This window comes from Budorcas taxicolor, chromosome 24 (genome assembly GCF_023091745.1).
Source record: "Budorcas taxicolor isolate Tak-1 chromosome 24, Takin1.1, whole genome shotgun sequence".
NCBI classification, from domain to species: domain Eukaryota; kingdom Metazoa; phylum Chordata; class Mammalia; order Artiodactyla; family Bovidae; genus Budorcas; species Budorcas taxicolor.
The window spans coordinates 35,974,969-36,002,653 of record NC_068933.1 but is presented as its reverse complement, the minus strand read 5'-3'; the positions used below and the strand labels follow the sequence as shown (position 1 = coordinate 36,002,653).

General features: G+C 55.5%; 1 protein-coding gene across 1 annotated transcript in view; it reads left to right on the top strand.

The window, feature by feature from the left end:
* Positions 1 to 27,398, top strand: part of ANK1 (ankyrin 1) — a 238,507-nt gene extending 211,109 nt beyond the window's left edge. Inside the window, exons 39-44 of the mRNA XM_052661555.1 lie at positions 7,790 to 8,348; positions 11,390 to 11,627; positions 16,739 to 16,822; positions 17,725 to 17,865; positions 18,107 to 18,240; positions 24,903 to 27,398. Coding sequence (XP_052517515.1) covers positions 7,790 to 8,348; positions 11,390 to 11,627; positions 16,739 to 16,822; positions 17,725 to 17,865; positions 18,107 to 18,205 — 1,121 coding nt within the window. The 3' untranslated portion in view covers positions 18,206 to 18,240; positions 24,903 to 27,398. The remainder of the gene's footprint in view (positions 1 to 7,789; positions 8,349 to 11,389; positions 11,628 to 16,738; positions 16,823 to 17,724; positions 17,866 to 18,106; positions 18,241 to 24,902) is intronic.
* Positions 27,399 to 27,685: the final 287 nt, after the last annotated feature.

Below are 27,685 nucleotides of genomic sequence, written 5' to 3'. Positions count from 1 at the left end.
CAGTCCACCTGTTAGGAACAGCAGGATTGAGTGGTGGGCGAGTGAGCGAAGCCTCATCTGTTTGTACAGCTCTCCTCAACACCCGCATCACTGCTGGGGCCCCATCTCCTGTCAGAGCAACCGTGGTGTTCGATTCTCAACAAATCGAACACAATAAATGTAATGTGCTTGAATGGTCCTGAAATCATCTCCTGCACCCGGTTCATGAAAAAAATTGTCTTCCACGAAACTGGCCCCTGGTGCCAAAAAGGTTGGAGACCATCACCCTAGACTATAATGCAAGTCTTGATAAATATCAAAGAATTTAAGTCATTCAAAGTATATTCTCTGACCGCAGTAAGTTAAATTACAAGGCAATAACCAAAAGATACGTAGGAACTCTCAGACATGTGGAAGCTAAATAATACAGTTCTAAGTAACCCGTGGGTCAAAGAAGAGAGCAAAAGGGAAATTAGAGAGTATTTTGAATCGAATGACAATAAAAACATGAGATGGCAAAATGTGTGGGATGCCAGCAAAGCAGTATTAGGGAGAAATTTATAGCATTAAACATCCACGTTAGACAAGAGAAAAGTTCTCAAGTCAGTTACCTCAGGTTTGTAATATTTTAAGATATTCTAAAAAGAACAAATTAAACTCAAAGTAAGCAGAAGGAAGATAATAAAGATCAAAGCAGAAACTGATGAAACTACAAACAGAAAACACTAAAGAAAATCATTAAAACCGAAAGCTGGTTCTTTGAAATGATCGATAAATTGATAAGCATCCAGCCAGACTGATCATGAAAGAGAAGAAAAGAATTACATGTCAAGAATAAGAGGTAACATCACTAAAGATTCTATAGGCAGCAAAAGGATGATAATACTATGATAATTTTATTCCAGTAAATTTGAAAGCATAAGTGAGATTGACAAAGTTCTTGGAAAATACCAACTATCAAAGCTCACACAGGAAGAAAGAGATACTCTGAATATAGTAAAGAAATTCAATGTATAATTTAAAACATTCCCACCAGTTTGTAAGTTGGTGCCGCCACTATTGGAGAAGGCAATGGCAACCCACTCCAGTACTCTTGCCTGGAAAATCCCATGGGCAGAGGAGCCTGGTTGGCTGCAGTCCATGGGGTTGCAAAGAGTCAGACACGACTGAGTGACTTCACTTTCACTTCTCACTTTCCTGCATTGGAGAAGGAAATGGCAACCCACTCCAATGTTCTTGCCTGAAAAATCCCAGGGACAGGGGAGCCTGGTGGGCTACCGTCAATGGGGTCGCACAGAGTTGGACACGACTGAAGTGACTTAGCAGCAGCAGCAGCAGCCGCCACTATGGAAAATAGTACGGAGGTTCCTCAGAAAACTAGTTGCCGTGTAATCCTGCAATCCTACTCCTGGGTGTATATCCAAACAAAATTATTATTTGAAGATGCATGCACCCTAATGTTCGCTGAAGCACTATTTACAGTTGTCGAGACATGGAAACAACCTGTCCATCAACAGATGAATGGATAAAGAGGATGTGGTACACATATACAATGGAATATTACTCAGCCACGAAAAAGGATGAAATAATGCCATTTGCAGCAACATGGACGGACCCAGAAAATATCATGCTAAGTGCAGTAAGTCAGACAGAGAAAGACAACTACCATGTCATGTCACTTATGTGTGGACTCTAGAATATGGCACCAATGAACTTATCTGTGAAACAGAAACAGATTCACAGACATAGAGAAAGGCCTTGTGGTTGCCAGTGGGGAGGGGAGCTGGGGGAAGGGCGAACTGGGAGTTTGGGATCAGCAAATGCAAGCTATTATGTACAGGATGGATAAGCAACAAGCTCCTACTGTATAGCACAGGGAACTATATTCAATATCCTATGATAAAACAGAATGGCAAAGAATATGAAGAATATATATATATATAACTGAATGACTTTGCTGCACAGTGAAAATTAAGACAACATTGTAAATCAACTATACTTCGATAAAACAAATTAATAAAAAAAAAGAAAAGAAAAGAAAACATTCCCACCAAGAAAACTCCAAGCCTAGATGACTTCACTGGCAAATGCTAGCAAACATTAAGGAAGAAATAACTCACTCAGAAAATTTTAAAGGACATAATATTTCCCAGCTCATCCTATGAGGGCCGCTTTACATTTTTGGTCAAAAAGAAAAGGAAAGAAAGAAATTCATTAAAGAAAAAACTACAGACTGATAAGGAGTGAGCATTTATGCAGAAACTCTAAATTTTAGCAAATCCAAATCCAACATTATATAAAAGGACAATGCATCATGATCAAGTGGGGTTCATCCAAGGGATGCAAAATAGTTGAATATTCAAAAATAAATCAGCATCTGGTTTTGCATGTAAGGATCGTGGATGTCACCACACCATGCTGACGACAAGTAAAAAGCTAAACACTTTGAAAAATCAGTAACTCTTCTAGAATCTGTAGGAGAAGTGAGGACTTAGGGCAAATTACTGTCCCCCAAATCGGACAGTCTGATCAGTGAATATGAAGAGTAGCAGTTGACTGGAGCAGAGACCTAAGGGCATCTACAAAAAAAACCTGAAGCTAACATTACACTTGATGGTGAAAGACTGAATGCTTTCCTCCCACATTCAGTAACAAGACAGCCATGCCCGCTCCTCCAGCTGCTGCTTTTTTCCTTTTCTTTTCTAAGTATTTATTTGTTTGGCTGCACCTGGTCTTAGGCCACTCAGGTCTTCAATCTTCCTTGCAGTGTGTGGGCTCTCTTAGTTGCAGCATGCGATATCTTGTTCCCTGACCAGGAATGGAAACCCGGCCCCCTGCACGGGGAGTGAGGTGTCTTAGCCACTGGACCACCAGGGAAGTCCCACTACCCCTGCTTCTGTTCAGCACTGTCCTTGAGGTGCCACTGGTACAATAAGGCAAGTAAGAGAAATAAGAGGCAGCTAGACTGGAGAGGAAGAAGTAAACTGTCTTTGTTCATGGACAACGTGATGTATATAAAAATCCAATGGAAGCTAACAAATGAGTTTGGTGAGGTTGCAGGATACAATTTCAGTATATAAAAAAATCAATTGAATCCTATATACTAGCAGTGGAAAAGTACAAACTGAAATTGAAAAAAAAATAGCCTTTACAATAGCATTGAAAAAACAGAGATACTTGGAGGTGAATCTGATAAAAGATGTAGAAGACATACACTGAAAACTAGAAAACACTGCTGAGAGAAATGAAAGAAGACCTGAGCAAACTCCGGGAGACAGTGGAGGACAGAAGAGCCTGATGTGCTGCAGTCCATGGAGTCACCAAGAGCTGGATACGACTCAGCAACTGAGCAGCGACAAACAAATGGAGAGATACACTGTTCTCATGGGTCAGAAGACTCAGTACTGTCGTCAGCTCTCCCTGAAATGATCTAAATATCTGATGCAGCCCAATCAAACCCCAGTAGGCTTTTTTGTAAAAAGTGAACAAAGTTGTTCTAAAATTTATATGGAAAAGACCTAGAACATGCAAACCAACTTTGAAAAAGGACAAAGTTGAAGGATTTACAGTGACTTCAAGAAATAGCAATCCACTCCAGTATTCTTGCCTGGGAAATCCCATGGACACAGGAGCCTGGGGGACTGTAGTCCCTGGGGTCACAAAAGAGTCGGACACAACTTGGTGACTGAACAAGAAGATTTATTACAAAGCAACAGTGACCAATACAGTGTGGTATTGCCATAAAGACAGATAAGTCAGTGAGTCCAGACATAGAACCGCACATACAGGAACAACTGATATTCAGCAAAGAGAATTCAGTGGATCATTTTTACCACACCTCATCCTGGAGCAATTAGACATTTACATGCAGAAATGAACTTTGAGTCATACCTTACATCACATACAAAAATCAAACTAGATCATAGATCAAATGTAAAACCTGAAACTATAAAACTTCTTGATTAAAACATAAGAAAAAAAAACCAAAACCTTAGAGATCTTGGATAAGGCAAAGCACAGCCCACAAAAGAACAAATCAACAAGTTGGACTTCATCAAAAACTTCTGCCCTTCAAAATGCACTACAAAAAATGGGGGGGGGGGGGGGGGAAACCACAAGCTACTGATTGGAAGAAAGTATTGGCAAATAATCATCTGCTATAGGACTTGTCCCCACAATATATAAAGAGCTCTCAAAAGTCAATAATTAAAAAAAACCCACGCTTTAGAATGAGCATAAGATTTTAACTTAACCAAGAAGATATACAAATGGCAAACAAGCACACACAAAAATAATCAGCATTATTAGTCATCAGGGAAATACAAATTAAAACTATTCATATAAGGAGCTACACTACACATCTGTAAGGAGAGTTAGAGTGAAAAAGACTCACCACATCAAGTGTTGAGGATGTGGGAGACTTGGGACCCCCGTGCACTGCTGGTGGGAATGTAAATGGGACACTTGGGAAAAAACTTTGGTTGTTTCTTTGAAAGTTACAGATATCCCTACAGTGTGACCTAGTCATTCAGCAAAAACAATGGATGAATTGTCAATACATGCAACAACATGGATGAAGTTAAGCTGAGTTTAAAAAAAAAAAAAACAGACACAAAGATTCCACACTGAATCGCTCCATTTAGATAAAATTCTGGCAAATGCAACTGACGTACCGTGACCGAAAGCAGATTAGTGGTTACCTGGGGGCAGGGTGGCGGAAGGAAGGACTGCAAAGAAGCCTGAGGAAAACTTTCAGGGAGGATGAACGGCCTCCTCGTCACTGTGCTGATGGTTTGTTTCCTGGGTGTTTCCCTGTGTCTGAAATTATCAGATTATGTACTTTGCTGCTGCTGCTGCTAAGTCGCTTTAGTCGTGTCCGACTCTGTGCAACCCCATAGACGGCAGCCCACCAGGCTCCGCCGTCCCTGGGATTCTCCAGGCAAGAACACTGGAGTGGGTTGCCATTTCTTTCTCCAATGCATGAAAGTGAAAAGTGAAAGTGAAGTCGCTCAGTCGTGTCCGACTCCTAGCGACCTCGTGGACTGCAGCCTTCCAGGCTCCTCTGTCCATGGGATTTTCCAGGCAAGAGTACTGGAGCGGGGTGCCATCGCCTTCTCCAGTTATCTACTTTAAATGCATGCATTTAGGGCTTCCTCAATGGCTCATGGAGTGATAAAGAGTCCATCTACCAACCTAAGGGACACGGGTTCAATCCCTGGTCCAGGAAGATCCCACATGCCGAGGAGCAGCTATGCCCGTGTGCCATAACTACTAAGCCTTTGCTCTACAGCCTGGGAGCCGCAATTCCTGAGCGCACATGCCTCACCTGCTGAAGCCTGCACACCCTGAAGCCTGTGCTCCACAATGAGCCACCACAATGAGAAGGCCTCGCATGGTAACTAGAGAGTAGCCCCCTTCGCCACAACTAGAGAAAAGCCTGCAGAGCAACGAAGACCCAGCACAGCCAAATAAATTATATATATAGTGTGCATTTATCATATGCCAGCTGTACCTCCATGAAGCTATCTTTAAAATATTGTATTGGCAAAATCTAGAACCACTCTGTGTCCCTTAGGCTAAATCTCTAGTTTCCTCATCTATAAGGTAGGAGTAATATTGTGACAAATAAAAATAACATGTTGGATATACTTTCATGAGAGAGAACTCAGTTAGTAATGGTAATAATGGAATAATGCTTTCAAGAATAATAACAAGAAGAAAACTAATTATGTGATTCTTAAACTGCCTGCTCACCTCTCCCTGCAGAGGTTTCTGTGGAGGGTTGGAAGGCCGTGGCCCTGGTTTCCCAGTTCGGTCATAATCTCACACATGATGACTCGGCGTCACTACTGTGGGAAGCTCCGATGCACACGTGTCCCCCACCCTCCGCTTTGTCCCTCCCAGTTTGGCCGGAGCTGGGGGGCTCCCTTGGTCCCTGTCACTGCACAGCCCTCCCACCAGCTCACACCACCCCCAGATACCATGGTTTCTTCCTCCTTCTCCTAATTTGGGGATGCAAAGCCAAGTAGACGTGTAGGAGTCTTGTAGATCAGGCAGGAGGAAAGCTCCCATGGAAGATGAGAGTCAAGCACGTAGCTTGGTTGCCCGCAGCCTTGTGCACCTGTCCTGGCTAGCCGTTGCCTTTTCATGATTTACGGGCGAGGTCATCCGTCCTGGCTTCCGTGTCCCTCCCGTATCTGAAGGCTCCGCATAGGGACAGGCTCCTTGTCCTCTGAGTGGACAGTCCCAGGAACCAGCTCGGGAGATCATGGGGCAGATTCAGAGATGGAGAATCCAGGTGAGCTGGAGTCATTGGGAAAACGTCGTGAAAGAAAGAGGAGGAAGAGAACCTGCCGCTGTTTGTGTGTGTTTGTGTGTGTGTGTGTGCGCGCACCTGTGTGTTTATAGTCCCCAACCCTTTAGTACATACGGGGCCTGTCATGGAGACGGACCTCAGTATTTTTTGGTGGGAGAAGTGAGGGAGAGGACAGCTGAGCTCTGTCAGAAGTCTAGCAGCTGGAGGGCAGGAGCTGAGGCCCAGCTGGGCATGAGGTGCACCGGTCTGGCCAGGAGGGGGGCGGAAAGCCTGGACACAGTGGAGGGGGCCGAGTGACGTCGAGTGGCGGGATGGAGAGTGTGGACATTGTGTTAGGGGCCTCTCTGGGCTGCGGGAAGGGCCCCTGGAGGCCCTGCAGGGCAGCCCACCCACGCCGCAGGTCCCTTTGGGCTCTGCCAGATCTTCACAGGTTGTGGGCACAGGCGTGCACCCGGGGCCCCAGACTAGCTGGACCCAGTGGAGAATCTTGGCTTCTAGCCCTTCCCCTGCCTGTGGATCAGCACCGGCTCCAAAGCAAGGGCAGTGATTCCTTCCCTCACCTCAGTTAGAGGAGGGCTGAGGCTCCTAACACACACACCTATCTCACACTCACGCCTGCACCCCCACAGGATCCTAACATCTCCACACCAGACCCAATCAGGAAACTGTCTGAGGGCAGGGTCCGGGCACGTCCCCAGGGAACAGGCGTGGGACCAGGCTGCAGTCAGGGGCCCGGGCCCTCTGGCTCCCTGCCCACGGGTTCATGGCTGACCCGGCCGGAGTAGGCAGACTTCCGAGGAAGCAGTGATGTGCCTGGCACCTCGTGGGCCCTCTGACCCAGCCTCCGGCTGTTAACCCTGTAGGACCCCCCCACCCCCCCGCCAACCTCGGTGCCGCTTTAGACCCTTCCCAGTTCCTGGAATCCATACGCCGCTGCTTGCAGACGGCTGACCCCATCCCAAACCTCCTCGGGGTTTCCCGTTTGGCCACCGCGACGAGGTCTGCGGATGCTCTCTGTGCTCGCCAGACGGCCCCCCACAATCCCCGGCGAGGGCACAGTCACCCACAGAGGCTCTGGGGTTGCACCCCTCCCTTGGAGGTGCCTCCCTAACAGAGGCCCCCCGCCCCTGCCCAGAGCTGTGCCCAGGGGACGTGGGTGCAACGAGAGAGCAGCCCCTCCTTCCGCAAGGCTGTCAGAAGGCTCGGGTGCAAGCCTTTGGATCAAGGCGTCTTGATCCTGCTCTGGACTCGGAAGAGCAAGCGTTCCATCCTCTTCTCTTGGCGTCCAGCCTCCACCCCCGGCTTGCCCCGCGCCCCAGAGCCTTGTCCTCTTGCCCACGTGCCTGGGTCTCAGCCACAAGGCTTGGGCAGCCCCGCCCTGGAATGCGCATGCCCGATCGTGGCCGAGCCTGTGCGCGAGTGAGTGGCCCTGCACGTGCGCGCGCGTGATGGAGGGTGCCGCTGGAGCATGTCGTCCTCTGTCTGCCCATCCAGGTTACTCGTCGCTGCAGGACGAGCTGCTGTCCCCCGCCTCCCTGCACTATGCGCTCCCCTCTCCGCTGCGCGCAGACCAGTACTGGAACGAGGTGGCCGTCCTAGACGCCATCCCCTTGGCGGGCACGGAGCATGACGCCCTGCTGGAGATGTCTGACATGCAGGTGTGGTCCTCGGGCCTCACGCCCTCGCTGGTCACTGCTGAGGACTCCTCTCTGGAGTGCAGCAAGGCCGAGGACTCGGACGCCACCGGGCACGAGTGGAAGCTGGAGGGGGCACTCTCCGAGGGACCCCGGGGCCCCACCTTGGGCTCTCTGGACCTCGTGGAGGACGACACGGTGGATTCAGATGCCACAAATGGCCTTATCGATTTGCTTGACCAGGAGGAAGGTCAGAGGTCAGAAGAGAAGCTGCCAGGTCATGAGAGGCAGGAGGACTCGACAAGTGCAGGGCAGGACTCAGAGCGTGAAGTGTCTCTTGTTTCAGGCCAGCAGAGGGTACATGCCCACGTCTCAGAAACCCCCACAGTGAGTTGGGCGACGGACTCGAGCCAGGACAGGTAAGGGCAAGTGCTGGGCTGCCGGGTGGGGTGCCTTTTGCCGTCCCGGGCTTCCGGGGTGGGGGGGGGGGGGGGAGGTCCTGTGTCTGGCAGTGAGTAAGGAGGGACTTTTATATGCTGCTGTCCCCAAAACCTTGTGTGCCAAACGCCCTGGAGGAAATAATTCAGTAAGGTGCCAGCTTGCCCCTGTGCCTCCCAGCCGGCACGCAGGCCTCTGTGTTGTGATAAAGACTGGAGCTGCGTCTGCAAAGGCCAGCCCTTCCCCGAACCAGCCACCCCCCAACTCCTGTGCAGCCCCCAGGAGAGAGGCTGGGGGTGTTGGGATGGGGAAAGCGACTGTCAGGCTGGGACAAGCCACAGCCCTGGCAGTACAGCAGAGCCGGGGGCCCTGGGCCCCGGTCGCTGCTGTGTTGATGGTTGAAAGCAAACCATAATTGGAAACGTGGAAGCTCCAGGGCCCAGGCAAGCGGGTGGGCAGTCACAGGGCCTGCATGTGACGGAGCTGATAAGGCTGCCCTTTCTGGTTACGCCTCTCTGGAGGAGCGAGGCCGACTGGACTTATCTGGGCGGGACAAAGCTTCAGCCATTGAAGATGGTTCCTCTCCTGGGTAGCTCCTGGCCACGCTTCCCGCCGTGAGAAGGCCTGGGACTCAGCCAGGCTGGCAGTGCAGGCGGAAGGGCCTCGTGCACCTCAGTGGACACAGAGTGTCCAGGCTACATCCATGCAATGGAGAGCCCGCCGCACCCTGGCGCTTGGCCTAAGTGCAGAGGGGTCTTGGGGCGAGAGCGAGACAGACCGACAGATGAGTGACAGGTATCACTGTGGCCTCTGGGGCTGGCCCAGGAAGGGCGTGGCCAAGGCCCTCTCCTCCCTGTTGCTTTGCTCCTCAGTTTCCCCAAAGCACACACGGTTCTTGTGCTTCCGGGAGGCCGAGGCCACCCCCGTGGAGCTCAGGTCCGGCCGGACCGTGGGAAACCTGCTCCTCTTTCCCCTTCCCACCTGTGTGCCCCTCCCAGAAGCCCTGGCAGATGGCGCCTCCCCAGGGAGCAGCTGCTCAGTGTGGCCCCATCCCCCAGCAGGACGGCAAACAAGGCCATATAGGAAACAGGATAGCCGGGATTCATTCAGTGCCCCAGATGAACACTTTGATTCTTGAGGAAAATTGGGCAGTCTGAGCAGTGAGGATCCAAGGTGAAATTGGGCCTCCTAAGCACCTGCAGTGGCCCTTTGCTCAACAAGCATGGATTGGATGCCCGTGTGTGCTGGCCAGGGCACCACTGTGACAGCAGTGTCCCTAGACAGGGACCAGGGGCCTGGCGGCCAAGCCTCAGAGCATGACTGGCGGGCTCTGTGACCTGGGCCAGCCCTCCCGTGGGGACAGATGGATTTCATTCATTCACCCGACAGTGTGTATTGAGGCCAGCTGTGTGCCAGGCCCCTGTGCAGATGCCTCCAAGCCAGGGTTGTGGCCTTAAGCAAAACACTGTCCCCACCCGCAAGACATTTATGTTCTTGTGCAGCGGTCCCCAACCTTTTTTGGCACCAAGGACCGATTTCGTGGAAGACAGTTTTTCCATGAGGTGGGGGCGGGGGGGATGGTTTGGGGATGATTCAAGTGTATTGCATTTACTGAGCCCTTTATTTCTATTCTGATTACATCAGCTCCACCTCAGATCATCGGGCACTGGATCCTGGAGGTGGGGGACCCCTGTTCTGGGGGGGAAGCTGACAATAAAGTTAAAGTAAACGGAATGGAAACTAATTTTAAAAAAGAAATGCTCATTAGTGCCAAGTGCTGAAAAGAAAAAATAAAGCAGGAAAGGAAAAGAAAAAAGAAAACAGGAAAGGGGAAGGTTGGAATTATAGAGAAGGCGGCCAGGGACGCCTGAGAGTGACTCAGAGGAGGACGTAAAGGAATTCAGGTGACAAGCCCTGTGAGCATCTGAGCAGAGGTGCCCTCAGAGGCTCTGTTGGTGCAAAGCCTTGGAGCAGAGCACACCCACTGTACTCCAGGGACAGCAAGGAGCTGGCTGTGCCCGGAGCAGGGTGATCAGGGAGGTGGTGGGGCCCGACATGGCAGGCCTTGGGGTCCTAGAAGGACTGTGGTGCTTCTTGGGTGGGATGGAGAACCATCAGAGGGTTTTGAGCAGAGATCCAAGGTGATCGGGCCACAGCCAGATGCGGCCAGGAGTAGAGGCAGAGAGACGAGCTGCATGAAAGAGTCCACAGTGACGTGGACCCAGATGGTTGGCTGGGAGTAGTCATGCTCAGGATGTATTTTTGGAAGTGGAATCCCAAGGATTTGCTGGCAAAGAAGATGTACCAATTGAGAGAAAGAGGGGGTGTCCCAGAGGACACAGGTGAGCTTGAGCTGACACCTGAAGGACCCAGGGGGCTGGAACAGGCATGGGGAAGAGCCCGTCAGTGAAGTTGAGCCCCCGAGATGCCCATCAGAGACCTCCAGGGCAGGTGTCGAGGAGGCTCTCGGACACACAGGCCTGCAGCTCAGGGAAAAGCTGCTGGGGACCCGCCGGCGGGCTTAAAGCCACGGGTTGAATGACCTCACCTGGGAAGCGGGTGTAGACAGGGAGAGAGGTCTGAGAGCTGAGCCTGGGCCTTTCCAGGGTCAGATGCCGGGGAAGTTAGGAGGAGACACAGAGGACACTGAGAAGGGACAGCCAGCGAGGGAGGGAGGAGCAGGCACGTGTGTTCCCGAGGCTGCGGGAGAGCCTGCTTCGAGGGGCGGGGGGGCTCTTCTCACCAGCTGAGCCCTGGCATGAGGACTGTGGGGTGGGAGCTGGATGGCGGGTATGGAGACCCCCAATGACCAGGCCATCTCGGGGCCACAGGAGCGGAGGTGTCCACTCAGAGGACGGGGCCCAGCGGCACTGGCGTCCGCGTCTCTCTGGATAGGGCAGATGCTGTGTGATGGTTCATGCCCTCCCAGCCTCCAGAGCGCAGGGCAGGCTCCGGACGGGGAGGACCCCCGAGAGAGGTTGGTAGGGGTGACCGGTGTCCTCGGTCTCTTCCCGGGGGCCAGGGTGCACGACTGGGATGCGGAAGGCTCTATCGTCTCCTACCTGCAAGAGGCTGCACATGGCTCCCGGCCAGAGGAGGCCCCGCTGGGCCCACGCTCATTCCAGAGAACGGTCGGCGGCTCGCCGGAGCTCGAGGAGGGCCCAGGGCCTGTGGCTGAGCAGTCCGAGGTCGGCAGGGAGCGGAGACCACCCGGCCCCCAAGAGTGGACGCAGGAGGCTGGCGGCACCTTCTCCCTCCAGGTAAAGGTGGGCGCCCTCGGGCAGGGCCCCCCTGATGCTCCGCCCAGAGGACCAGGCCCCCGGCATCTGCTCACTCTCTCAGACCCCCGCTGGGAGTGGTTTCTCTATAAAGGTTGGGGCAGTGGCTTCTCTTTCTGTCTGCCCACCTGTCGGCCTCTGTGACCCCTCTGAGGGCGGGGAGGGGGTCTCCTTGATGGGGGTCCAGAGACTCCCAAGCACACCTATGATGCCCCCTTCCTGCTCCCCACCGCCGGCCGCTCTTCGTATGCCCAAGGTGGTCACAGGATCAGAGGGGGGCTCTGTAGTTGATGTTCAGTTGCTAAGTCATGTCTGACTGTTTGCGACCCCATGTACTACAGCATGCCAGGCTTCCCTGTCCTTCACTATCTCCCCCAGAGCTTGCTCAAGCTGATGTCCATTGAGTCGGTGATGCCATCCAACCATCTCATCCTCTGTCGCCCCCTTCTCCTCTTGCCTTCTATCTTTCCCAGCATCAGGGTCTTTGGAGGGCTGGTTTTGTTTGTTTTCTTTTTCCGTCCTGTTTTAGGAAGAAGGGCTTAGAACCCAGAGGCCTGGCCGCTGGCTGATTTGGGTCTTACCCAGTCTTTGGGGCCAATAACCAGCTACTCTCCTCCAGGCCCCTGGGTCCCCTTGTGTAAATGGGGTAGAGAAAGGATTGTCGCCAGGATTCCCTGGGGTGTCTGTGCCCACGCAGGTGGATCCCCATAGGGACAGGCTGGGACGGGGGGCAACCCCCGCACAGGCTGTGGCCTCCACCCTCCCTTCAGTTCAGTTCAGTTCAGTTGCTCAGTCGTGTCCCGCTACTTACTTTATTTATTCTGTTTTGTCTTGACTCCTCCCCATTTCTGTGGACATCTGTTTCAATGTGTTCTTTGAAACTTTTTTGTATTGTGAAAACTTACAAATAGATACAAAACCAGATAGGATAGTCTATTACCTTCCAGCGCACACACACTTCCCCCTGACGTTATCCTGAAACTAATCCCAGATGTCATGATCTTGCACTGCGTGCTCATTCGCTTCAGTCATGTTTGACTCTTTTCAACCCCATGGATCGTAGCCCACCAGGCTCCTGTGTCCATGGGATTCTCCAGGCAAGGATACTGGAGTGGGTTGCCATGCCCTCCTCCAGGGGATCTTCCCAACCCAGGGATGGAGCCCAGGTCTCCTGCATTGCGGGTGGATTCTTCACCCTCTGAGCCACCAAGCAAGCCCACGAATACTGGAGAAGGTTGCCATTTCCTCCTCCAGGGGATCTTCCCAACCCAGGGATGGAGCCCAGGTCTCCCGCATTGGGGGTGGATTCTTCACCCTCTGAGCCACCAGGGAAGCCCAAGAATACTGGAGTGGGTTGCCATTTCCTCCTCCAGGGGGTCTTCCCAACCCAGGGATCCATCCCTCCTCTCTCACATCTCCTGCATCAGCAGGCGGGTTCTTTACCACTAGTGCCACTTGGGAACCCCGTTATGATCTTGACATAATTTTAAAAAATAATAATTTTATTAATTTGTTTACTTTTGGCTGCGCTGGGTCTTCGTTGGCACGGGCTTTTCACTGGCTGCAATGAGCGGGGACCGCTCTTCCTTGCGGTGGCGTCTCCTGCTGCTGAGCGCGGGCCGTAGGCGTGTGGGCTTCAGTCGTTGCTGCTCACGGGCTCATGGGCCCTGAAGCTCGGGCTCAGTCTTTGCGGCGCACTGGGTTTAGTTGCTCCGCGGCACGTGGAGTCTTCCCGAACCAGGGATTGAACCTGTAGCCCCTGAATTGGCAGGTGCATTCTTATCCACAGAGCCACCAGGGAAGTCCTCGACATCGTGTTAATTTGTGTTTGCATGAAGTGCGAGTCACTGCTCTGTAAACGCGTATCGATACTTGCAGCACATGCGGAGCGGGTGCTCCGCGCCTCCCCGGTCCCTCGTCTTCCATGTGCGCATGTCCTCTTCTGCCCTCCCCTTCACTGCCGGCTTCTCCCCTCGCCCCTGTCCCAGCCCGAGCCTCGCAGGCGCCTCTGAGGACCCCAGGACCAGGAGGGCTCCGCCATGGCCGGGGCTGCTGGCTGCCAAGAGGTGCCAGGAATTAAACAGGGTTTTATTTAGAAGGCGTCCCTGCCAAGGACACGCCTCCGGTGGCCGGGCCGCTGCACCCGTTTGTAACCCCAGGCCACCCCAGGCGTTCTTGGTGGTCGGACTGCACCCGCTTCTGCGACGCCTGATCATGCACACTTGTCCCAAAGCACCAGGCCCACCCTCCCAACCCTGGGTCTGTGCCCCCCACCCCACCGTGAGTCCTGGGGACGACACCGCACAGGAGCCTGTCTGTGCTCGGCTTCGTGGGGCAGGGGAGGACTGGAGAGAAGGCAGGATCCTGGAGAAGCAAGCCCTCCAGGGTCATTGTGCCCAGCTGCCTCGTTTACAGATGAGGAAACTGAGTCCCAGGAGGCCCGGCGCCAGGGCAGGGAGAGTCCTAGACCTCCTGGTCCGGGTCCCAGGAGCGGGCAGGGCCCGTGCCTCCCGGTCTAGGGCGGATGGGAGGGTGGGCGAACTGTCTCTTCACGGTCTCCTGGGGCCCCGGGGGCTGATTAATCGAGAGGCCTGTTTAAGGTGACAGCATGCAGAGTACCTGTTGACTGGTATTTCAGTGAGCCTCAAAGCACAGTGGGGACTCGGGGTGGGGGGGTGACTGTAACTAGGGACCTCAACCTGGAAGGCAGCCAGCCCCTCTCTTCGACCCAGTGGGCAGCATCTGACCTTGGGCTCCTGGCCCAGGCTCAGACCCAGGGCTCCAGGGCCCCCTGCATGCGCCGTGTCTGCGTCCCCGGTGCTCCTGTGTTGCGATGAGACAAGTCATTAACCTCTCTGTGCGTCAGCTGCCCTTGTGTGACGTGGGAACACCAGAGACACAATGGTGTTAACCTGAGTTGATGTGTAAAAGGGCATGCAGAGCCCCCCCCGGGCAGCAGGCCGCGTGGGGTGAGGGCCGTCACGGTCCCTAGCGGTGGGTGAGCTCACAACCCACCCTTGTCTTGACGGCTGGAGAAACCGAGGCCCAGAGGAGCGTCCCCCCATTCCCAGCCACTCTGCTAGGCCTCCAGCCACCCCACTAGACTTCTGCAGGGTCGGGGTGCCAGTCCTGATCCAGGTTCTTCCTGCCACGCCTGCTGCTGCCCAGAGAGGAGCAGCCCCATCCTGGAAATGGGACTCCTTTGAGCCTCAGCTGCTGGGCTGCCTTGGGGAGCCAGGCCTGCAGAGGCGAGTTGCGGGTGCCTAGTTCCTGACCCTGGCGCTGCCAGCCCCGCCCGGGGAAGAGCTGTGACGGAGAGGCCTTAAATAGACACACCGGGGACTCACTTGCATTTAGGATGGCTGAGCTGCCTAAGGCAGGGCAGGGGGCTGACGAGGGCCGCGGGGCTCATGAAATCACACGGGCTCCCAAGGTCCCCTCCACCAGTGCTGGACGCCTGTGCTCCTGGGGCTGACCACTCACCCCGGGGGGGTGCTGTTTTTGAAACAAACCCTGCACCCTCCAGGGTGTTAGCTGGCTCCACCCCATGAGCAAGCGAGTGGACATCCCCGTGGTCCTGGCAGTAGCCGCCTAGGACACACACCAGGAACCGCATTCTGCAGACGTCTGATTTTTTTTCCTGAGTCCTGAACGGGACCCTTTACCTGGGCACGGCTAAAGCTGCCCATGGCTGGCACAGGGGCGGGCTCTCAGTGGTGAGGGTGGGGGTGGCGTTGTTCACAACGCCCTTTAACACGCAGGTCTGGTGCCCGGGACGCGCACACCTGCCGGCTTCCCTCTGGCCTCGCCAGACAGCCCGGGGCAGCTGGCTCGGGAGCTAGAATTACTGGGGCCTGACGTCAGCCAGGCCGGGGGCAGAGGCGGGTGCTCAGCCGGGCGGGCACTCGGGCGGCAGTTCCACTGTGGGGGCCCTGCAGCCTCCCGTGCACGGGGGAGAATGGAGCGGGTCCCCGGGGGCCTCCAGAGTCCCCGGGGAGAATGAGTGGCTGGCCCCGCCGCCCTGGCTCCGCAGGCCCTGGAGGCCTGGGCTGGTGAGCAGTCAAGGATGTGGACCTTCATCACCCAGCTCCTGGTCACCCTGGTGCTGCTGGGCTTCTTCCTGGTCAGCTGCCAGAATGTGGCGCACATCGTCCGGGGCTCCCTGGGCTTCGTGCTCAAGCACGTCCACCAGGAGCTGGACAAGGAGCTGGGGGAAAGTGAGGGGCTGAGTGACGACGAGGAGACCATCTCCACCAGGGTGGTCCGGCGCCGGGTCCTCCTGAAGGTAACCCAGGGTGGGGTGGGGGCACGGGGGTTGCCAGACCGGGTGCCCCGCAGGAAGAGAGGTCGCGCAGCCTGGCTGGAGGGTGCTGGGGATGTCAGGCCGGAGCTGGGTGGCACTTCCCCGCCCTCCCCATCCCCCGTCCCTCACGATGGCTGAGAAGGCTCCGCTCTGTGACTCAGGAAGCTGGCCCTCCTGCTTCTGTCCACAACCAGCTCAGGGAGGCAGCAAGACCCCGCACCTCGGGGCGCAAGCATCTGTGGCTGGGGCGTTCTTCCCCTTGATGTGCCGTCTGAGTAGACGTCAGGCTCTCCCTCCCTCTCCTGGGAGTTCCTCCGTCAACCTGTTTTGCCCACTCCGGGGCATGATGGCAGGGATCTGTCACTCAGCACTCCTGAGCCTGGGCTCCCCTCCTGACCTCAGGCCCAGGGCCCCCCACGGTGCCCCACCCCCCGCCTCAACTTGGAGCAGCCACTGGTCAGTCCACTTCTTGCTGAGTTTCGGTTTCCTGCCAGGGTGGGGTCTGATCAGACTCTGGCTGCTGCTGCTACTGCTAACTTATTTCCCAATCGGGCTTCCCTGATGGCTCAGTGGGTAAAGAATCCGCCTGCAATGCAGGAGACCCATGTTCAATTCCTGGTTTGGGAAGATCCGCTGGAGAAGGGAACGGCTACCCACTCCAGTATAGCCTGGAGAACTCCGTGGACTGTATAGCCTACATCGGACGCGACGGAGGAACTTTCGCTTCCCCTTTCTTTCCATCTCATCCCCCCTTATCCATCTCGAGTTTTCTCCCTTCCTCTGATTCCAGGGGAATGAGCTTCAGAATATTCCAGGGGAGCAGGTGACGGAGGAGCATTTTACGGATGAGCAGGGCAACGTCGTCACCAAGAAGGTGGGTGCGGAGTCCCCCCTGAGCCGGGCAGAGGGCTTTGGGCTCACCCTCAGCTTCTTGCTGCCACCCGGCTCAGATGGGACGGTTTGGGTACCTGCCACAGTTCCAGACATGGTGGTCCTTACTTTGCCTGATACAGCCTGAGCTCATCTGGGGCGGCTGTGTTCCAGAAGGATGGGGCCCTGTGGATACAGCCCAAACCTAGTCCTGTGATGCCTGACCCTGAAAACAGCTGTGTGACAATAGTATTGGGGTCCCCATGGAGCTTCCTGAGATAAAAAGGATGTGAGAACGCACGGGGTTGGCCGAAAGTTTACACCAGGAGCTGTGATTCTGCCGGACAGGGGCTGTGCTGGCTGAGAATGACCGGTGTGGCTCCAGGGCACACACTCGGCTGGAGCAGGGCCTGGTCTTTCCTTTCGCACAAGGAGCTTCATGCTTATGCGTATTCTCACCTTCCCACTCCTTGCACACGGTCGGTGCAGAGCAGATAGTCATTGGCATATTCAGATGTGTGACTAGGGAGCAGACAGTCGAAGTGACAGACACGCCCTCCCCATCAGGGGCTCACTGTCGTGCAGGGAAGACAGGGTAAACGTCCGTCACACACCAGCAGGCAGAATGGACCCCTTGGGCTAGAGATGGAAGTCACAGCATCAGACCCACTTGTCCCTGAGCCCCGCTGAGACCCCCCACAAATTCCAGGCCTTCTGAGACCCCCCCAGTGCAGGCTCCACACCCAACCAGGGGGATCAGAGGCTGCCCCTGACCTTGACCACAGGGAAGGGTGCCTGGGGCCACAGCCCGCGCCCACCGCACCGCCCCCTGGGACCTGCCCCCTTTCAAGCTCTTCCTCGACGGCTTCCCCAAGCCCCCTCCTGCCCTCCCTCTCATTTTTCCAGATCATTCGCAAAGTTGTTCGCCAGATAGACCCGTCTGGAGCCGATGACACCCAGGAGCTCGAGGAGGTGATTTCCAGGGGGCCCCCGGAGGACCCTAGTGAGATGGAGGCGGACGTTGATTCCTTTATGACTCACGCCAAGGTACTGCCGGGCCGCGGCCTCCCAGGCCCTCACCCTTCCGAGGGGCCGGCCCGTGACCTCCGCTGCCCCCTGCGCCAGCCCGCCTGGGGCTCTCCTCTCACCTGTCTGCCGGCTCCCCCTCGAGCCTCCTGGCACTGGTGGCCCCTCTCCCGCCGCCTCTGTAGGGTGTCTGTCCTCTCTGGCCTTCCCGCCGTCTCTCTGTGTGATCTGTCCTGCCTTCTGTCTGAACTGCTGTCTCCAGGTGGAGCGGAGAGGAAGTGGCCTGCAGCCGGACCTGATAGAGGGCAGGAAGGGGGCTCAGATAGTGAAGCGGGCCAGCCTCAAAAGGGGGAAGCAGTGATCTCCAGCCCCTCCTGTGGAATGGCCTCTTTGGAGGTAACACAGGCATCAGTCTTGTCTGCATGGCCCGGTCTCCCGCTGACCCCACCCCCAACCTCCGCCACGCCGCTCACTTCGCATCCCCATCCTTCCGCCAACTTCCGCCTCTCCCAGCATGAAGTGGGAGGACCAGGCATTGCTGTGGTCTCCAAGCTCAGACTCCCGCTTACTAACAGTGCCCTCTGAGCTGTTTCCTCCCCGAGAGAACCGTCACAGCCTCTGCTGACCCGTTCCTCGGGAGTGCAAAAACAGACGCGGGACACGTGCTTCCCTGAGTGAGAAGCACAGGGTGCATCTCCGCAGGATCGTTATCCTGGAAGCCCAGCCCAGCAAGGGAGCCCGGGTAGGCGGGGGGCAGGGCCTCGGAGGGCACACTGGGGTCCACTAGCTGTGAGGTTTCAGTGCACGTGCCCAGGAAGATTGGGGAGAGGCTTAGAATCCATCTGTGCCTTGAACCCGGAATCCAAGGCTTCCATCCTCCTTGGTGTTTCCTGAAGTATGTGACTCCCTGGCTTTCTAGGAAGAGGCAAAGTTAACAACAGGAGGCTGTAGGGGCGACGGTGGCTGGGGGCGGGCGTTGCCTGGGCGTGATGTGAAGTGAAGGAGGGAAGGAGGCCGTGAAGACGCCGCGAAAGCTCTCCAGTGGGCTGAGCAGTGCTGGGCGGGGGCGGCGGGGGCGGTGGGGGTGGGGGGCGGGCTTCAAGGCCAGCTTGGACCTGCGTCCTCCCTGACGGGTCCTGTACTGAGCTGCCCCGAGGCCCTTCGCTGTGCCCAGCTCGGGTCAGCTCAGTACCGGGCGCGTCGGGGTGGGAGTCGGCCGGAAGCAGGAAGCATGTGGCCCCGGTGCCCACACGCACACAGGGTTGTTGTCACTTACACCCCCAGGGCCTGGCCCTGGGCCCACGGCCAGCAGGCTCGCTTTCTGCACTCGGCAAAAAAAAAAAACAAAACACGCAGGGCTGCTGTCTCCCGAGCCCCCAGAAGTGCTGACTCTGGGCTTCCCTCAGCACTTGGGGGAAAAAAAAAGTCTGGCCCATCCAGTCATAGGATAAAATTAGACCTGACTTCTCAGCAGCTTAAGGAGGTCACTGTGTTAACCCCCACACTGCCAGGGTCCCAGTGGGCTGCTGGTTTAGAGCATCAGCTGTGGTCAGTCCTGGAAATAATCCAGAGGTGCAGATACTTTGCGAAAGCACAGTGGAAGGCAGAGGACACTCTTGGGCCTTATTTTGCGTAGGGCAGCGACGTTTGGCTCGGGTTCTGCTGATGTTCCTGAACAGGAGACAGGTGGCCTAGACTGCAGGCAGGGGGAAGGACGGAACCTAAACATTTGGAAATTTTTTTCTGTAGATCTGCAAAGTGGCTGAACCCCGCCATACACACACACACACACACACACACACACACACGCACGCGCGCGCACGAGATGCAGGTCCAAGACCATCGGGTGTGGGTGGTGGGGTGCAGAGCGGCCAGGCTACCACCTAGGGCTGAGGCTTCTGCCAGGAAGAGGCCAGGGAAGTGTGCAGTGCTGGGGCCAGCGTGGAGGAGGCTCCTGTCAGGTCCCAAGAACCCAGGGGACAGCCTGCAATGCTCTACCCTCTGAGCAAGACAGACTGCAGACAAGATGGGGAAGGGGTTGAGGGCTCTCAGTCCTTCATGCTTTGCTACCTGCCACTTGCAAGCTTGCACAGGCCCCCGGGGTTCATGGATTCCAAACAATTGCTAACTTGCACAGTCGCCTACTAGCTACAGTTCATTGTAACCCCCAAACCCAGCATGCCCAGCGCTTCCCTCCCGGGGCCTTTCAGGGATGTGCAGGGGGTGAAGCACTGAGTCCCCTGCGGGCCTGTTCCCAGTGGAGGTCAAACAAGGCGACCGTCTCTCTGTCCCTCTTTCAGATCACACTCAGATCCAGTGTCCTTTTGGTGTCTATTTTGTGCCACCTTTTAAAAAATTTTTTTTGCATCTTTGTGCTCTTGGTGGGTGATTTTGCTGTTATAAATGGTCCTGCCATCTAGTGTCGCTAAGAGCAGCAGGGCTGTGGTGGGCAGAGTGCAGAAAATCCGTGTGTTAGATGAGCTTCGTTCAGTCATGAGTTAAAGCTCTGCAGGACACGAGTTCAGTATTAATAATGCAACAATATCCAGTTGACCCTTGAACAACTTGGGACTTAGGGGGCACTGACCCTCCAGGCAGTTAAAAATCTCAGCACTGCTCTGTCTGCCTAAAAAAATAAAGGCTTTGATGAAAGACTCACCCCCAGGGCAAGAAGCTGGAACAGTCTGGATAGAATCCTGGGTTCAAACCCTCATTCTTTCAACTCTACGTGCTGTGATCTGTAATCCAATACGAACTTGACCCCACCCTCAGTTCTTTTAAAGATCCTGTGAAATGAAAATGCAAGTACTGTATTTATTGAAAAAGAAAGCCAATGTATAAGTGGGTCCGTGCAGTTCAAACCCATATTGTTCAAGGGTCAGTGGTACATTAAATATGTTGTCTTTGATCAGAAATACACAGGGTTGTGTGTTCATAGGTTGAAAAACATGTCATGACCAGAGGCTGGCAGGAACCCTGAGCAGCACTTTGCTGGGGAGCAGTGGTCCAGGCCTGGCTAATTCAAGGGTCCTGGCGACTGGAGAGAACATGCCCCCTGCAGACAATGAGAACTAACTGTTTGAGAGAGAGTGGAAGCTGGGCAGGGGTCCAGGGTCCAGGCCTGGCTCCTCCTGCTTCTCAAGCTTCCGTCTCCTACGGGGAGGATGAAATTACTCCCTCTGAATGCTTGTCACTCCGATGCTGTTGTTGTTTAGCCACTAAGTTGTGTCTGACTCTTTGCAACCCCGTGGACTATATAGCCCAGCAGGCTTCTCTGTCCATGGGATTTCCCAGGCAAGAATACTGGAGTGGGTTGTCATTTCCTTCTAGGCTTAAAAATAACCATGGTAACCGTGAGGGCAACCATGAGGAGTAAGGAGAATACAAGGTGTATCCTGGCACTCAGCCAACTGCAGGTCTTATGTGCAGCGTGACCCAGGCGGGTCAGCTGACCTCTCCAAGCCTCAGGTGCCCCAGCATCTTCCCCCTGTGGGGTGGATATGGCAACCTCTGGGTTTATGTTCGTGAAAGGATTTTCTAAATTGTCCAGTCCCCGTCCACTGATTCTCAAAGTGCCGCCCACATCCCTGTATCACCCTCATCTGGGCACCTGGTGCAGTGCAGACTCCCGGCCCTGCCCAGCACTACTGAACCATGGTCCTGGAGCTTGGGACTGGGGCAAGCTCCAGGGATTTTGATGCAGACTGAAGAGTGGGTTAGTAGGACCCGTTCTGGTTTTTCTTCCCAAATTGCCTAGAGATCCTGTGGCACAGTTGTAGACTTGACGCCTAAAAGGTGAGCTGAGATGAGACGGTGACAGTTGGTTCAAAGCAGGGGAACAGCCCAGAGGGCAGAAGACCCTGACGCCCGGTGCCCACTCCAATTCTGCCCCTATCTCGCCTGCCCTAGGGGAGGATTTTCCATGAGTTCTGGCAGGTCGGGGAGGGAGCTTCCTAGTCGCATTGAAGCATCGAGGTAATTGCCGTGGAGTCAAGCCTGGTCAGTGCGCAGCAGGCAATAGCAGCTGGTGGGTTTTGCTCTAGGTCCAAGAATCAGGGTGTCAGCGCTGCCAGGGCACAGCAGGGAACAGGCAGCCTATACCCTCTAGGTTAGAGGTGCCCAGCTGGGTGCTGGGCAGTGCCACACATGGGACAGCTGTCGCTTTTTTCGTTTCCTTTTTCAAGAGACACTTTTCATTCAGACATTGTGGTTGTAAGGCCTTGTGTTAGCTCTGACCAAAGAAAGTATTTTAATAGTAAATAAGTAACTGTTAGCTGCTTCAGTCGTGTCTGACTCTTTTCAACCCCCGCACCACACCCCTCTGTCCATGGGATTTCCCAGGCAAGAATACTAGAGTGGGTTGCCATTTCCTTCTCTAGGGGCTCTTCCCAACCCTGGGATCGAACCCAGGTCTCCTGTATTGCAGGCAGATTCTTTACTGTCTGAGCCACCAGGGAAGTCCAGAGTATTTTAATAAATGAAAGTTAACCTATAAAGAACCCACCTGCCGGTGCAGAAGACCTAAGAGACTCGGGTTCAATCCCTGGGTCGGGAAGATCCCCTGGAGAAAGGAATGGCCACCCACTCCGGTATTCTTGCCTGGAGAATCCCATGGACAGAGGAGCCTAGCGGGCTACAGTCCATGGGGTCGCAAAGAGTCGACACGACTGAAGCGTCTTAGCACAGCACAGTCTCCGTAGGAGGAGACGAGGAGGGCTGAGGTCATATTTTGCTTACTTTCCTCTTTTAAGTGACAGTCCACTCTCACCCCCAGCCTCCGCAGGTGTGGAGCCTGGGGCTGCAGGATAGAGGAGATATCCCCAGACTCTTGGAGGGGTGGGGGCCAGTGGCACACACAGAGAAATGACATGAGGGGAAAAGCCTGACCTGCCCAGCCACTTGGAGCTGCAGGTGGCTGTCGTCTTAGCGTTTTGGGGGGTGAGACCTTTCTGGAGGGGCACCCACGGCAGTGGCGACCAGAGGTCTGCACTTCCTGGCCACCCCTGCCGCTGCCGGCTGGTCCCAACGCCTCCTGGAGCTGAGCTCACCCAGAGACAGGAAGAGCAGTTACCCCAGAATCATCCCTCTCCGCCTTGAACCTTCTCCTCTGCTCTGTGTCAGGGCCAAAGAGCGGGAGGAAGATCCTAGCTTATCTTCGCCAGGCTCAGGATTTTGTAAGGGCTCTTACATGAGGTGTGCACAGCGCTAGGGTAGGCACTCCGGGGCCCACAGGAAGGGTATGTATGTGCGTGCTCAGTCGCTTCAGTCATGCCCGACTCTTTGCGACCCCATGGACTGTAGCCCGCCAGGCTCCTCTGTCCGTGGGATTCTCCAGGCATGAACACTGGAGTGGGTTGCCATGCCCTCCTCCCGGGGATCTCCCTGACCCAGGGATCAAACCCGAGTCTTTTACATCTCCTGCAGTGGGAGGCAGGTTCTTTACCACTGGCACCACCTGGCAAGCCCCCCCCCCCACAGGAAGAGTAAAGGCTGGCTACTGCCTTCAGAGTGTTGATACTCCGGCCAGGGAGGTAAGCAGATGAAAGACAGGACAGACAGGACGGAGTGTTTCTGGATCCCGACCATGGCGGCATCCAGCACCGCTCCGTGTCCCAAGCGCTTCCTAGATGGTTAGCTGTCCAACATCACAGAGTCAAACAAGCTGCGTCCTCCTCATGGCCTCACTTTATAACAAGGGAAACCGAGTCCCCGACAGTATAAGTAACTTGACCGAGACCACGCAGCAGGAACCCGGCAGAGACAGGAGATGAGTGCAGCCAGCCTGGCTTCAGAGTTCATGCTCTCAACCAGGCTGTTCGTTACATGCCAGGCAGTGACACAAGATGGGAGAGAGAAGGGAAGCTGGAGTTTTCGAGAGGGCTTCCTGGAGGAGAGGGCTGGAGGGCAAGGAGCTGAACTTAGGCCAAGAGGAAAGTGGATGGCGTCCTTGACAGAGGAGCCGAGGTCAAAGGCAGGCAGCAGCAGGCACAGGGGTTTGGACTCCGAGGAGGTGGCTTTGCTAACAGGGATATGGGCCGTGGTGGAGGGGTCCCTTCCAGGGCGACAGCTTGCTCACACCATAGCGGCAGCAAGCCTGGCTTTTTGGTCTGGCGAGGAGCTTAAGCCCGCTCTCCATCCCTGGGGAGCCACTCGGGGCTGAGTTCCTCTTGGTCATCTCCAGCCCCCTCCCCAACCCTGGCTCCTGTGGGACCCACAACGAGCTCCCTGCCTGGAGACAGCTGTGCCTCAGATGAGTTTCTGCCTCTCTGTATCACTTCTGGCCCCGCTTAGGAGGCTGTCAGCTCCTCTTCGTGTTAAATTCCTACAAATAGAACCCCGGGTGGCCGATCTTGCAAACTTGGAGTTTTATGCCACCCCGCCAGGCTGGAAGATGCGGCCCCATGGAGTGGCAGGCATGCCATGTGGCTGTGACTTGTAGGCTGCAGAGTTCAACTTCACTAGGCCGACACAGCTGCCATCTTCCAGCCTGATACACCTTGTCTCCTGGGGAGAAAGCCTCTGGTTTTCAAAGACCTCTTGGCCCCAGTTGAGGCTGTCCATCCACAAGACATGGGGAGAGGAGCCAGAGGCCGCTGACAGGAAGAGTCATGGACAGAACCGAAGCGGCACTGAGGTCCCTTGAGGCCACGAGCTCCCAAGGCCACGCCCACTCCGTGCAGGCTGGTACACAGGAGACACCCGTGCCTCTTGGCTGGACTGAACTGAACGAGCCGGGGCAGTGCCGCCTAGCCTGGCCCCTCTCCTGGGGGCTGGGTACATGGGGGGGCCTCTCCCCAGGTGACCGTGCCATCCAGGGAACTCATCCGAGGGCATGGATGAGTGGCAGCCTCTGGGTTTGGGAGCGGGCCAGCCGGGGTTTCAGGAAGGTCCCCGCCGGGCTCAGCACCTTGCAGCTCCTGCCTTGCTTGGGGAGGCCGCTTTTCCTGATTCACTCCTGCCCGGGGGCCACCAGTGCAAAAGCTCAGGATGGCGGGTTTATTTTTTTTTTGCTGGGGGTTGCGCCTCTTCTAAGTGACTCCTCTCTGTGTGTCCCCCAGGATCACACCTCAACACCCAACCCTTGAACTTCACACACTCTGCCACGCACCCAGGAGGAGAGCTGGCCCGGAGGCCCCGCGCACGCGTCCCTGGAGGCTGACGGCATGACCTCTGTAAGGGACTTCCTTTAGTCACCTATTCGCATGAACGACTGTAGACGCATGACCTACAGTCTTCAATCCTGCCTCTAGCGACGGTGGATCTCTGTGGGGAATGTGGACGGAAGCAGCAAGAGGGGGTGTGCAGAGAGAGAGAGGGACGCAAAACACACGCAGGAGAGCGCCGAAGGCTACAGCAAAACAAGGGCTCTTTTGTGGCTGGGATGAGATATTTTTAAAATCATTTCAATTTCAACTTGTTACAGGGTACTTTTTTTTTTTTTTCCCAACCTCATTCTGTAGGAAATCCATGTGAGCTTCCTGGAAAGGGAAAAAAAAAACAAAGAGCTTCCTGAAAAGGAAAAAAAAAAGAAAACTAGACATGAAATCAGTTCCACACCATTAATCCCTTGCCCTCATCTGCCAGCCTTCCACACCCACACACCTCCATGCTCCATGTGTGACCATCCTTGCCGGTGGACCGAACCTTCCAGAACCTTCCAGAATGTGCAACACGGCATCAGGACACACAAACACGCCCGCATATGCACACCTCTCCCCTCTGCTCAGTATACACACACAGATTTTACTGTGATGTCCAAGGCTGTATAGACTCTCCTGTGGATAAACTGGAATTTTTTTTATGTTGTCTCTCTCTCTCTCTCTCTCTCCCTCTCTCTCTCTCTCTCTCTCTGCCAGTATTAATCATCTTCCAATGGAAAATCATTACCTTCAGAATGCATTTGGGGGTTCCTTGTGTCAGGGACTTAAGAATCTGAGGCGAGGACCCCCCAGGCTTAGCTTCAGGGCTCCAAGGGAGCCAGCACCCCATCCAGAAGGGTCTTTGCTCTCAGCTGGGGGAGGGCCGATGGCTGTCCCAGGATTGCACCAGCATGTTCAATAGAGAAGAGGTTTTCTATACCTTCAAGCACTTATATCCTAGTCTGTGTTCAAAGTGTAAACTGTACAGTAATCAAGCCTTGTGTATATGAAAAACAATAAATACTATGCAAACCAATAGAAACACTTTAGCAGTATGTACAGAGCACTCACAAACAGCTCAGCTCCTGAGGACTTCTCCAGGCTGCGGGAGAAGGAACTCCACAGCCTGTCTTTCAGTGAAAGAGAAGGAAGGGCATAGGGCTAGCGAATACGGACTTGCCCAGTTCGTAGGTCAGCCGCCACCCGAGGTCTCCCGGAGCGAACTTGGTGCTGTAAGTCCAGGTAGACGGCGGGATGGGGCGGGGGGTGGGGGTGGTCTGGGCTGGACAGTCAAGGTACTCCGTCCCCCGCCTCCTGGAGAGGCAGCGCAGGGCGCGCGGGCGGAGCGCAGGGGGACAGACGGCTGACTACCTGGAGGCTCCAGCCAGGAAGGAGACCCTCCCGGCCCAGGGCGCCCCCGCCGTCAGGGCAGGAAGGAGACGAAGTTCCTCGCCTCGGTGCCATCAGGGAAGAGCCTTAAAGTTACACCAGAGCCCCCGACCCCGACCCCCGGCAGAGGGAGGCCCGAATCAGCACAACGCGCCCGCCCCGCGGCGCCCTCCAGGCCCGGAGAGAGACTGCAGGCTCTTCTCGCCCGCCCAAGGGCCACACTGTGTGTGGATGTCCGCCCCCGTCCTCCCCGCCGCTCTGCCGAGGTGTCCTCTGAACACATCCGAACCTTCCAAGTAGCACAGAAGCTCCCTCGACGGCAGAGCGCGCCCCCGACCCCCAGCGCCCCCCGGCCCCGGCCGGCCCCGGAGCACACGTGTTCCCGTGGGTCCAGGCGGGGTCGGGGTCGGCCCGGCCTCCAAGGGGCGCGCGGGGAGAGGGAGGATCCCCCCCCCCCCAACGAGCGCGCGGGGTGGCGCTCAGAGCATCCTCGCCGCTGCCGGCCTGACCCTTCGCCCGGCTCCGGCGCCCCCCACCCCTCCAGCGCCCCCGGCCGGCTGGACTCGCTGAAGGCCAAGGAAGACAAGGCGCAGGGCCGCCTCCCGCCGCCATCGGCCCCGCCTCGCTCCGGCGCCCCGACCCTGTAGCCCCCGGTAGAGCCCCGGCCTCGGCCCCGGCTGCGCTTTGGCCCCTCGCTCTGTCTGGCTTGGCTGCTTGGCCCGCCGGCCCCGGCCCTCGGCGGCATGCCGCGTTCGCTGCTAGTAGGAGCTTGTAGGGGAGGGGTTTGGGGTCGCCACACGATGCCTAGAGAATGCTGCAGTCTGCACCTTAGACGCTTTTTAGAAGTTTTGGAATTACCTTGATTTTTTTAAATTGTTATGAAAATGATTCTTTTCTTGACTCTCCCACACGGCTCTGTTCTCTGGAGGGAATCTCCCCCCTACCCACCCCTCTCTGATGTATAGACCATTCTCCCTACACCAGCTGAACAAATGTCAAAATTAATAAAGAAATCGATTCATGGTACAGGCGCCCTCTCTCCTTCTGGCTCATCTTTAGGGAGTTGGGGGTTGGGGGGAGCAGCGCTGGAGGAGACTGGAGTCTGGGGGTGATCAGTCTGCAGGGAGACTTGCACCCCACCTGCCCACCTTCTGGGAACATGGGCAGCCCCTTAACCAGGACCACCCATTCTCTTAGAGGCCACTCACCACCCCCAGATGGTAGAGCAGATTGCTGTCCCACCCCATAAAGACCATGCGATGGGGGCAAGTCCAAGATGTTTGGAGAGGGGCAGAGGGAACCACAAACAGCAA